Genomic DNA, 11798 nt, shown 5'->3' on the forward strand with positions numbered 1-11798 from the left:
CCGGGCCCCGCCCCGCCCCGCCGGGCCCCGCCCCGCCCCGCCGGGCCCCGCCCCGCCCCGCCGGGCCCCGCCCCGCCCCGCCGGGCCCCGCCCCGCCCCCTCCGCCGGCCCTGACCCCGCCCCCTCCGCAGGCCTACCGCCCCTGTGCCCAGCGGGCCTCCGTGCTGTTCTTCGTGCTCAACGACATGGGCCGCATCGACCCCATGTACCAGTTCTCGCTGGATGCCTACATCAGCCTCTTTATCCTCAGCATCGATAAGAGCCATCGCAGCAACAAGCTGGAGGACCGCATCGACTACCTGAACGAGTACCACACCTACGCCGTCTACAGGTCTGGGGCCTCTCCAGGACGCCAGTGGCTCTACTGCTGACCCTTCTTTTTTATTTATTTATTTTTAATTTAGGACCGCACGTGTGGCATATGGAGGTTCCCAGGCTAGGGGTCCGATGGGAGCCGCCGCTTCCGGCCTTCGCCACAGCCACAGCAACGCCCGATCCAAGGCGCATCTGCGACCTACGTCGTGGCTCAGTGCAATGCCAGATCCTTAACCCACTGAGTGGGGTCACGGATCGAACCCTCGTGGGTACTAGTCGGGTTGGTTGCTGGGAACTGCCTGCTGATCCTTCTTGCCGCTTGTGCCTTGGTGCTGTCCCATGCCGCCACTCCTGGTCCCTGCTCTTCTCCTGTCCACTCGCGGTCACCCAGGGGCTGACTAGTCCCTCATTGCAGTGTATCTGGTCTTCAGGTCTCCCTTGAGCAGTAGCCTTGTGTCTGTTGGACCCGCACTTCTCAGAGGGTTATGTGCCCACGAGGCACTGGGAATCTTGTTCAAATGCAGACTGGGATTGCGTCAGTCTGGGCTGGGGCCTGAGAGCCTACATTTCTAACAGGCTCCCAGGTGAAGCTGCCGTTCCTGGTCTGTGGCTCACACTGTGACTGGCCAGGTTCCTGACCTCTCTGCCCAGACAGCCCACAGACCCCTCCAGTTCAGCTTGTTTCGGATCAATCTCATTATCTTCCCTCTTCCTTTAGGGTCCACACTCCCAAGGGCCACTGGCACCTAAACCAGACGCGGGCAGTCGTTCCTGACTCTCCGCTGTCCTCACCACTCTGCTCGCTCACCATGTTTTGCTGGTGAATCTTTCTGCAGACTGTTCCTTGAGCCCCGGCTCTCCCCACTGCCTGCCTGCCCTTCAGTTCGGGCCCCCATGGTCTTTCTTCCTGGGCTGCCCAAGGGGCCCCCAACAGGTCGTTCTGCCTCCACATCTGTCCATCTCCAACCCATCCTTCTGCAGCCGCCAACACCAGCCTTTCAAATACTCGAGTCTGACCCACTACTCCCAGCTTAAGCTCTTCGGTGGTTGTGTCCAGTGCCTTGTGGCCAAGTCCTCTGTGCCTTGGCCGCCACCTGCCCTGCCGCCACACCTTTCCCCTCCTCCCACTGGACCCTGAGCGTGGCTGACTGCCTTGCACCATGGCGTGCCTGTACTCTGAGCATTCCCTGGCATCCGCCACTCCCCTCCTCATCCGAACCCCCCGGGAACTCACCCTGGGCAGCTCCTCTCAGGCAGGGCGGCCGCTGCCCCCCTTGAACCCTTGACTGGGACTCATTGTGTCATATCCTAACCAGCGGCCTCTTGCCTGTCCGCCCCACTCCACTTGACTTCCTCCGGGATGAACACTGGCCTTCTTCATCTTTGTGTCTTCAGGACCTGGCAGAGTAGCGGGCACGGCGTAGGGTCCCATCAGTGTTGAGGAAACGGGACGTCCTCTCTTTAGTTCCCAGGATGCCCAGCTGTGGACAGGGGCTTTGGGTTAGGAGCTGATTAGGGGCCTGCTTCTGTGTGAGGCTCTGTGGTCTCTGGCCTTCACTTAGTAAGCCTTCACGCTGAGCTCCCTGCCCCCCACCCCATCTCCTCCCAGGTACACCTGCCGCACCCTTTTTGAGCGCCACAAGCTGCTGTTCAGTTTTCAGATGTGTGCCAAAATCCTGGAGACCTCTGGCAAACTCAACATGGACGAGTACAACTTCTTCCTACGTGGGGGTGTGGTGAGTTGGGCAGAGGGCACGTCCCGGGGACGGGTGGACAAGGCCGGGGGTGGGGGTGAGTATGACGAGGGCTCCAGACCCAGAGGGTAAGGCCCGAGGCTCCAGCAAGTGAGCGGAGGAAAACTGGCAGGAGCAGGTGCGTGACAAGCTGGGGGCAGCGGAGGGCCGGGGGGGCGGGGGGTGCTGCGGGGAGTGACTCACATGCGCTCTCTTGCCCTTGATCCACCCAGTGGCAGGATCTGGCTACTCTTTTACCACTTCCAGGCCCTCTTTCCCCAGGCTGAATTCGTGGTCACCGTTACACTTCCTCCCTTGCAAACCCCCTCATCCCCTTTGCCCCCACCCTGCAGTGTGGCATCTGCTTGCTGAAGCTACCACTCCGGTTAGATCTGACTTGCCTTCTTTGTCCCGATGTGGCCTGTGCGGCTGGACGGGCTGGAGAAAAACACGCCCCCAACGACCGGACTCACTTTACACCCATGACCATGAACCTCAAGTGGGCTCTTAAAGCTGCCAACCACACCCCAGTTCCCTGGGCCACACCGGCCCCCTCTGGACAGCAGTTACTTTCATTCCTTTTGGCACCTTCACTTCACTTCCCATCTGGATTTTAGCGAGAGCCCCCGCCACCCCCATCACGCAACAGAGTGACCAGAGAGGGTCTTTTAAAACAGAGGCCCCGTGGAGTTCCCATCGTGGCTCAGTGGTTAACGAATCCAACTAGGAACCAGGAGGTGGCGGGTTCAATCCCTGGCCTTGCTCAGTGGGTTAAGGATCGGGCGTTGCTGTGAGCTGTGGTGTAGGTTGCAGACATGGCTCGGATCCCGAGTTGCTGTGGCTCTGGTGTAGGCTTGGCAGCTACAGCTCCAATTGGACCCCTAGCCCGGGAACCTCCACATGCAGCGGGAGCGGCCCTAGAAAAGGCGAAAAGACAAAAAATAAAATAAAATAAAAAATAAAACAGAGGCCCTGTCACAGATGTCAGCCCCTATGGCCAGCTCCTCGCTCCACTCCAGCCGCACAGGCCTCCTCCCGTTGCTGGCATGTCCCCTCCTCAGAGTCTTTGCACTGGTTGTTCCTTCTGCCAGGAAGTTGTTCCCCCACTTGGCCCTTGTGCCCATCCTTCAAGTCTTGATTCAAATCTCACCTCACTGAGACCTCCTTAACTTTCTTTTTTTTTTTTTTTGGTCTTTTTAGGACCACACCCACAGCATATGGAGATTCCCAGGCTAGGGGTCCAATTGGAGCTACAGCTGCCGGCCTACACCACAGCCACAGCAATGCCAGATCCTTAACCCACTGAGCGAGGCCAGGGATCAAACCTGCAACCTCATGGTTCCTAGTCTGATTTGTTAACCACTGAGCCACTATGGGAACTCCAACTTTCTTATTTAATATTCCAAACTACACATAATGAACCAAAAACATAACAAATAATTACATTGTCTAATACATTAAAGATGGCAGTGCCATGGAAAAAGCGAATAAGTTGAGGCTGGAGTTTCCTGATGGCTCTGTGAGTTAAGGATCTGACAGTTGTCACTGCTGTGGCTCGGGTCGCTGTTGTGGTGCGGGTTCCATCCCGGGCCTCAGAACTTCCGCATGCCTCGGGTGCAGCCACAACAAAAAAGAAAGAAAGAAAAAGAAAAAGAGTGTAAGTGAGTGAGTCCGGTTTGTGCCTCTCTTCTGTCCAGGGTGCTTCTCTTTCCTGTAGGAGACATTATTGCCAGACAACCACCAGGGGGCGCCCGCTTCCTAAGTTTGGGCTGTGCTACCTCCGCACAGCGTCTGAGACCTAGCACCCCCCCGCCCCCCCCCCCGCCAATTTATTTCTCCAGTAAAGGTGGATTCCAATCCATCTCAGATTCCTGTATTAATTTCTTCATTTTGTTTCATGAAATATTCATCTTGGCATTTCCACCTTAAAAAAAGGTAATTCTGGAGTTCCTGTCGTGGCGCAGCGGTTAACGAATCCAACTAGGAACCGTGAGGTGGTGGGTTCAATCCCTGGCCTTGCTCAGTGGGTTAAGGATCCAGCGTTGCCTTGAGCTGTGGTGTAGGTCGCAGACGCGACTCGGATCCCGCGTTGCTGGGGCTGTGGCGTAGGCCGGCAGCTACAGCTCCGATTGAACCCCTAGCCTGGGAACCTACATATGCCGCAGGAGTGGCCCTAGAAAAGGCAAAAAGACCAAAAAAAAAAAGATAATTTTTCTTTTGGGGTCTTCCTGGTCAATCCCTCTCTCTTTTCTCGTCCTCCCGCCGCCACCCACCCCACCCCTACCCCCGCCCCAGGTGCTGGATCGCGAGGGCCAAATGGATAACCCCTGTACCAGCTGGCTTGCAGATGCCTACTGGGATAACATCACAGAGCTGGACAAACTGACCAACTTCCACGGGCTCATGAACTCCTTTGAACAGTATCCTCGTGACTGGCACCTGTGGTACACCAACGCCACCCCAGAGAAGGCTATGCTGCCAGGTGCCCGGACCTCCCCTCCTGCCTTTCTCCTGCTCTTCCTTTCACACTCCCCGCCCCCACCCCCCCACCCCCGGTCGGTCCCGAGTTCCCTCGGTGCTTCCGCGTTCTGGCCTGGCGATGCGCAGGTGTTCTTTTGTTCAGATTCCCTGCTCTTCCCGCCTCACTCTCCCTGCCACCGCCTCCAGGTGAGTGGGAGAACGCCTGCAATGAAATGCAGCGGATGCTGATCGTTCGCTCCCTGCGCCAGGACCGCGTGGCCTTCTGCGTGACCTCCTTCATCATCTCCAACCTTGGCTCCCGCTTTGTTGAGCCGCCTGTGCTAAACATGAAGTCGGTCAGTTTCCTTCCACGCAGGCACCTGGGTCCTTCTCGCCCCTTCCCGGTCCCAGTCTGCCACCCGCCTTTCCTCCCTCTCTCTCCCACTGCCTTACCTGGGCCTTCTGCCTGAGGCCCCACCCTGTGTTTGGGGCAGGTGATGGAGGACTCAGCCCCACGGACGCCACTCGTGTTCATCCTGTCCCCCGGTGTGGACCCCACCAGTGGCCTGCTCCAGCTGGCTGAGCACACAGGCATGGCCCAGCGCTTCCACGCCCTCTCCCTGGGCCAGGGCCAGGCCCCCATCGCTGCTCGGCTTCTTCGAGAGGGTGTGATTCAGGGTCAGTGTCCGCCCAGTTCTTCTTCCCCAATCCTTGGCCCTGGCCTGCCTGCCCGCTACCTCCAGCCTCAACCAGGCTGCTGTAACTGCAGCTCCTGCTTCTCCAGAAGGCCCAGGAGTGGCAGACCTGTGCCTTTGGACCCCACGCCCCAGCCTCCACACGCACAAGCAGGTGGAAAGAGGGGGAAGCAGATGAGGTGTAGGGGATGGTTCCCGCTGCATCCAGCATCTCCTTGCAGGACACTGGGTATTCCTGGCCAACTGCCACCTGTCACTGTCGTGGATGCCTAATCTGGACAAACTGGTGGAACAGCTGCAGGTGGAGGACCCTCACCCTTCCTTCCGCCTCTGGCTCAGCTCCAGCCCCCACCCAGACTTCCCCATCTCAATCCTTCAGGCCAGCATCAAGATGACCACAGAGCCGCCAAAGGTATGGGCAGCTGTAGAGAGCCAGCATGGACTGTGCCATCTGGACTGCCTTTCCTCCTCCTGGCTCAGAGCAAAGCCGTAACCTCAGCAACAGTGCGGCTTATTAGATTCTCCTGTGCTGCAACTTCCACCCTTCTCTCCTCCGTGTGCCAAACTCCGAGAACATAATAGTGATTTCTAACATTTCTCGAGCGTTTTTATGTGCCAGGCATTGTTCTAAATGCTTTACATTGATTGATTTCATTGCATGTGCGCACACACACACACACACACACTCACTCACTCACTCACTCACTCTATCAGGTAAATACCCTCATCCCCGTTTACAGGCAGGAAACTGAGGCCAAGAAAGAGTATAACTACTGCGTGGACCCTTCGGAGCCTTCCTCCTCCCATTGCCTTCTGTTCTCTCCCTAATGTCACTTCCTGGACCCCCAGCCTCTTGCTCCTTCCTTCCCTCCAACTCTGTTGGATTTTTTATCTTGCCTATTATGGGGTCGTCATTGAACGCAGTCCTACTGATCCTTTAAAATCCAATCTTGTCGTGGCATCCTACCCCCTTACCCTCTGGCTCACTTATTTTAGTAGTTTTTTGTTGCTCTTGATCAAGACCCTGTTCAGATGGCCTGTATGCGGCGGCTGGTCGGCCCTCCCTTTCTTCTTCTTTGCTCTACCCACGCTGTTACTTTTTTAATGTTTTGGTGGCTCTTCCTCAGCAGACCCTGTATTCTCCCACCCCAGGCTTTTGCACAGGCTGCCCCCACCCACCTTTCCTCCCACGCCCCCTCCTTTGCCCCTTCAGGCTGGGGTCCCACCAGCACTTCCTCAGGAAGCCTCCCACCTCTTTCTCTGGAGACTCACTCTCCTAAAAGCTTCGCCCCTCCCTCTGGCCTTCCTGCGCTGGGAACTTTACATGTATTGGTGTAATTCTGGTTAATGCTTAACTCCTTCACTCTTTGACTGTAAGCTCCAAGAGGGCAGAGGCCATGTCCTTTTTTTCTTCCCCTCACCTTGTTGCTCATCCTATGACTAACACAGGGACCCGTATATAGTAGGCGCTCAATAAATGAGGACTCTTGCTGTGGCTGTGGATGTCTTTCATCATTAAATGATCTCCTTGGGGCAGCTGGCAGTTGACTGTCCCTCTCCCTGATTTCCCTGACACGCACACACACTTCTGGTTGCCCCCCCCATCCCCCCAGTCTCTTGCCACTTCTTTTTTTTTTTTTTTTGCCTTTTAGGGCTGCACCTAAGAAATATGGAAGTTCCCAGACTAGGGGTCGAATCAGAACTGCAGCTGCCAGCCTACACCACAGTCACAGCAATGCCAGATCCTTAACCCACTGAGCGAGGCCAGGGATTGAACCCATGTCCCCATGGATACCTCAGGTTTGTTACCACTGATCCCTGATGAGAACTCCCTAAATGGTATTTATTTTTTAATTTTTTTATTTTTCTGTCTTTTTTGTCTTTTTAGAGCTGCACCTACAGCATGTGGAGGTTCCCAGGCTCTGGGTCAAATCGGAGTTATTGCTGCCAGCCTATGCCACAGCCACAGGAACGCCAGATCCGAGCTGCCTCTTCGACCTACGCTACAGCTCACGGCAACGCCGGATCCTTAACCCACTGAGCAAGGCCAGGGATCAAACCCGAAACCTCATGGTTCCTGGTCAAATTTGTTTCCACTCCCCTAAATTGTATTTTTTTAATTATATTTTCTTTTTGTTACTAGTCTATCCAATAGTCTTACTTCCATTTTCTCCCTGTTCCATTCTGTCCCTCATAGACAAATCTTCCTAAAACACTATTTCAAGGAGTTTCCTGGTGGCTTAGCGGGTTAAGGATCTGATGTTGTCACTTCTGGGGCATGGTTTCAATCCCTGGCCCAGGAAGTTCTGCATGCAGAGGGTGCATGTTTATGTCTTTGCCTTTGTTCATATTTTCTGGCACTCCCAAGTTGAGACCCACCATTGAGACACCGTGGTTGAGGGGATCAAAATATGTGTGTAGGAGGTGGACAGAGACAAGAAGGCAGGGCTGCTCCTCGTCCCTGTAGTGCCCGTGTGTGAATCAGAGAAAGGCGGCCAGCCCTGTGAGTGAGTGTACATCTTAGCATGCAGCTCAAAGGCTGGATTTAAGCCACCGCTCATCCCTTCAGCCAGTGCCCTTGTGCAGTGAGCAGCCTCCACAACTGTACACAGTGGTGCTAGTGGCAGGGCTGAGCAAGCATGTCATCCCACCTCTGTACTTCATTGTCCCCAGGGCTTAAAAGCCAACATGACCCGTCTTTACCAACTGATGACAGAACCACAGTTTTCCCGCTGCTCCAAACCCGCCAAGTACAAGAAGCTGCTGTTCGCACTGTGCTTCTTTCATTCTGTGTTACTTGAACGCAAAAAGTTCCTACAGCTTGGCTGGAACATCATCTACGGCTTCAACGACTCTGACTTTGAGGTTTGTGCTAACAGGGGCCCCTCATCCCAGTCCCTCTTCCTACACGTCCTGCCCTGTGCCTGCCCTGCAGGAATAGCCCCTGAAAGGAAGCCTGTGTTAAAGCATCCCTGGAAGAGCTCCCATCGTGGTTCAGCGGGTTAAGAACCCAACATAGTGTCCATGAGGATGCGGATTCGATCCCTGGCCTTGCTCAGTGTGTTAAGATCCGGCATTGCCATGAGCTGTGGTGTAGGTCACAGACGCGGCTCGGATTCCATGGTACTGTGGCTGTGGTGTAGGCCGGCAGCCGTGGCTCCAATTCGACCCCTAGCCTGGGAACCTCCATGTGCTGCGGCCCTAAAAAGACAAAAAAATGAACCAGAAATGTTGCCGCCGTCACTGTGTGTGGCGCTGGGGCTCGGGCTGGGGCCATGTGCAGGTGTCGGAGAACCTGCTGAGCCTGTACCTGGATGAGTACGAGGAGACGCCCTGGGATGCGCTCAAGTACCTCATCGCCGGCGTCAACTACGGCGGGCACGTCACGGATGACTGGGACCGGCGCCTGCTCACCACCTACATCAATGACTACTTCTGTGACCCGTCTCTGTCCACCCCCTCCTACCGGTGAGGGGGGTGGCACTGGGGGGGGGGGAGGAAGTGATTGAGCGGAGGCTGTGAGCTTGGCAGAAGGCAGGCTTTGTGCAACTGTGGGGGGCGGGGGGGAGCCAGAGCTGGGAGTTGGGTGAATGGGGTCTTGGCCCGGCGTGGAAGCCCCAGAGTCCCCGAAATGCAGTGACCATTATGTGGTGGCTCCCCAGGTTGTCAGTACTGGAGAACTATTTCATCCCCAAGGACGGGAGCCTGGCCTCCTACAAGGAGTACATCAGCATGCTGCCCAGCATGGACCCTCCCGAGGCCTTTGGCCAGCACCCCAATGCAGACGTGGCCTCCCAGATCACGGAGGCGCGGACTCTCTTTGAGACCCTGCTTTCCCTGCAACCCCAGATCACGCCCACCAGGGCGGGAGGCCAGAGCCGAGAAGAGAAAGTAAGGACAGACAGATGCCTGGAGGTGGGGGGGGGGCATGAAGAAGAGTGGTCCCCCACTCAGATCGCCCGCCTGGGCAGGTCCTCGAGCTGGCCGCTGACGTGAAACAGAAGATTCCTGAAATGATCGACTATGAGGGGACCCGAAAACTGCTGGCTCTGGACCCCTCCCCCCTCAATGTGGTCCTTCTGCAGGAGATCCAGAGATATAACAAGCTTATGGAGACCATCCTGTAAGACGGAGGGGGGGTCTGCAGAATGGGGGAGGGGGCCAGAGGAGAGGCCTTCCCTTCTGCCTAGGACGCCTCTCCCAGGCCCACCCCATCCCTAACCCTCCCTGGTCCTATTCAGGTTCTCACTGACGGACCTAGAAAAAGGCATCCAGGGCCTCATCGTCATGTCTACGAGCCTGGAAGAGATCTTCAATTGCATCTTTGATGCCCACGTCCCTCCGCTCTGGGGAAAGGCAAGGTTCCAGCACTGTAGAGCCTCCTCCAACAATGTACCCTCCTTTCACCTCTGTGCCCCCAACCTCCTGGTTCTAGAGAAGCTCATAGCAAACAGCCCTGAGCCTGGGCTGGGGAGCCAGACAGGTTCAAGGTTGAAATCTGGCTTTGCCCTTCACTGACTGGCTTTGCAAAGTCATTAACTTAGAAACTTAGGGCAAGTTACTAGCCTCTCCAAGGGTATTTCAAGGATTCCCGGTACTGTGCATAGTGCCTAGCATGTGCTTCATTAATAGTGACTGGTTTGAAGTTCCTGTCGTGGCTCAGTGGTTAACAAATCCGACCAGGAACTATGAGGTTGCAGGTTCGATCCCTGGCCTCGCTCAGTGGGTTGAGGATCTGGCGTTGCCGTGAGCTGTGGTGTAGGCCAGCGGCTGCAGCTCTGATTCAACCCCTAGCCTGGGAACCTCCATATGCCACTGGTGCCGCCCTAGAAAAGACCAAAAAAAAAAAGGGAAAAAAGAAAGTGGCAGTGTGACCGGTTCATATTACCGTTGCTATTGTTGTTAATAAATAGCTGTCATGGAGTTCCCCTTGTGGTGCAGTAGAAACGAATCTGACTAGGAACCATGAGGTTGTGGGTTCGATCCCCGGCCTTGCTCAGTGGGTTGAGGATCCGGCATTGCCGTGAGCTGTGGTGCAGGTCGCAGACTTGGTTTGGATCTGGCATTGCTGTGGCTCTGGCGAAGGCCGGCAGCTACAGCTCCGATTTGACCTCTAGCCTGGGAACCTCCATGTGCTGCGGGTGTGGCCCTAAAAAGACAAATAAATAAATAAATAGTTGTCATTTTATGCTTCTTTCCTGGAATTTGGCCCCATGTATTCTTATATCTGCTCTGAGTGTTCAAAATAAGGATTTGAACACACACTGCTTCCTCCTCCAGGCATATCCCTCACAAAAGCCATTGGCTTCATGGACCCGGGACTTGGCTCTGCGTGTGGAACAGTTTGAGCTGTGGGCCAGCCGCGCACGGCCTCCTGTGATCTTCTGGCTGTCTGGCTTCACCTTTCCCACAGGCTTCCTCACTGCTGTGCTGCAGTCTTCAGCTCGCCAAAACAATGTGAGCAGTGCGGAACATGTGACGGGGAGGGATCTGGGCACATGTATTTTCTCTCCTTTTTGGGGGGTCCTCCCTTATTCTCACCTTCCATCCCCAGATTTCAGTGGACAGCCTCTCTTGGGAGTTTGTCGTCTCCACCGTGGACGACAGCAACCTAGTATATCCACCCAAGGTGGGAGCCAGATGTGCTTCTGGGCTCTGAGCAGAGGGGGCTCTGGCAGAGCAGGGTGCTGGGAGCAAAGGCGGGAAACAATTGGTTGAGAGGGGAGGACTGAGGTGCTGCTAACCGAAGGTCTAGATTGCCCCTCAACCTGCCCCCATGTCTTCCCAGGATGGGGTCTGGGTTCGGGGCCTATACCTGGAGGGTGCCGGCTGGGACCGGAAGAACTCCTGCTTGGTGGAGGCAGAGCCCATGCAGCTTGTCTGCCTCATGCCCACGATCCACTTCCGACCTACAGAGAGCCGCAAGAAGAGTGCCAAGGGTGGGACAGCTCCCTCAAGCTTGCCTGCCCCATCCCTAGTCTGGATCAGCCCAGCCTCTGCTCCACCCTTCCTTCCCATGAGGCTCCAGGGTCTGACTCTTTCTCCTCTCCTTTCCCGCAGGCATGTACTCCTGTCCCTGCTATTACTATCCCAACCGGGCAGGCAGCTCAGACCGTGCATCCTTTGTCATTGGCATCGACCTGCGCTCTGGGACCATGCCGTCTGATCACTGGATCAAGAGGGGCACTGCTCTACTCATGAGCCTGGACAGTTGAGAGGGCCTCCTCTTCTTCGTCGCTTGAGGGAGGGTCGAGGACGCTAGGAGCCAAGGCTGAGAATGCACCTCGGATAGAGGCTGGACCGCACTCAGGCCTTGACCTTGGTTGAATTTGTCTGTCCTGGGGACCTGGTAATCCCTAGTTCTGCTAGCCATGAAGGTGGAGGAATCGTATCGGAGTTCAGTGCAGTAAAACACCTCAGACCACCAGCCCGAAGTCTCTCAGTGGGATAGTGGGGTTGGGGGGAGGGAGGAAGCCCGGGCTTTACTCAGGAGCTCCTGCGAGCTGCTACCAGACGGAGGGAAAGGAGCAAGCGAAGTGGGAGGGCTTCAGAGGAAGGGAGGTGTGGCCTCGATCGAAGGGGCCAGGCAGTGGGC

General features: G+C 56.0%; 1 protein-coding gene across 1 annotated transcript in view; it reads left to right on the top strand.

Annotated features, from left to right (window-relative positions):
* The window catches only part of DNAH2 (dynein axonemal heavy chain 2), a 103383-nt gene extending 91753 nt beyond the window's left edge, over positions 1-11630 (top strand). The window contains exons 74-88 of the mRNA XM_047757810.1: positions 132-331; positions 1925-2051; positions 4344-4530; positions 4716-4864; positions 5003-5186; positions 5425-5615; positions 7877-8068; positions 8487-8671; positions 8866-9094; positions 9175-9326; positions 9445-9559; positions 10484-10660; positions 10758-10832; positions 10992-11142; positions 11264-11630. Of these exons, the coding sequence (XP_047613766.1) occupies positions 132-331; positions 1925-2051; positions 4344-4530; positions 4716-4864; positions 5003-5186; positions 5425-5615; positions 7877-8068; positions 8487-8671; positions 8866-9094; positions 9175-9326; positions 9445-9559; positions 10484-10660; positions 10758-10832; positions 10992-11142; positions 11264-11418 (2469 nt within the window). The 3' untranslated portion in view covers positions 11419-11630. The remainder of the gene's footprint in view (positions 1-131; positions 332-1924; positions 2052-4343; positions 4531-4715; positions 4865-5002; positions 5187-5424; positions 5616-7876; positions 8069-8486; positions 8672-8865; positions 9095-9174; positions 9327-9444; positions 9560-10483; positions 10661-10757; positions 10833-10991; positions 11143-11263) is intronic.
* The last annotated feature ends 168 nt before the right edge of the window (positions 11631-11798 follow it).

The sequence above is a fragment of the Phacochoerus africanus genome, chromosome 14, assembly GCF_016906955.1.
Source record: "Phacochoerus africanus isolate WHEZ1 chromosome 14, ROS_Pafr_v1, whole genome shotgun sequence".
Classification (NCBI taxonomy): Eukaryota; Metazoa; Chordata; class Mammalia; order Artiodactyla; family Suidae; genus Phacochoerus; species Phacochoerus africanus.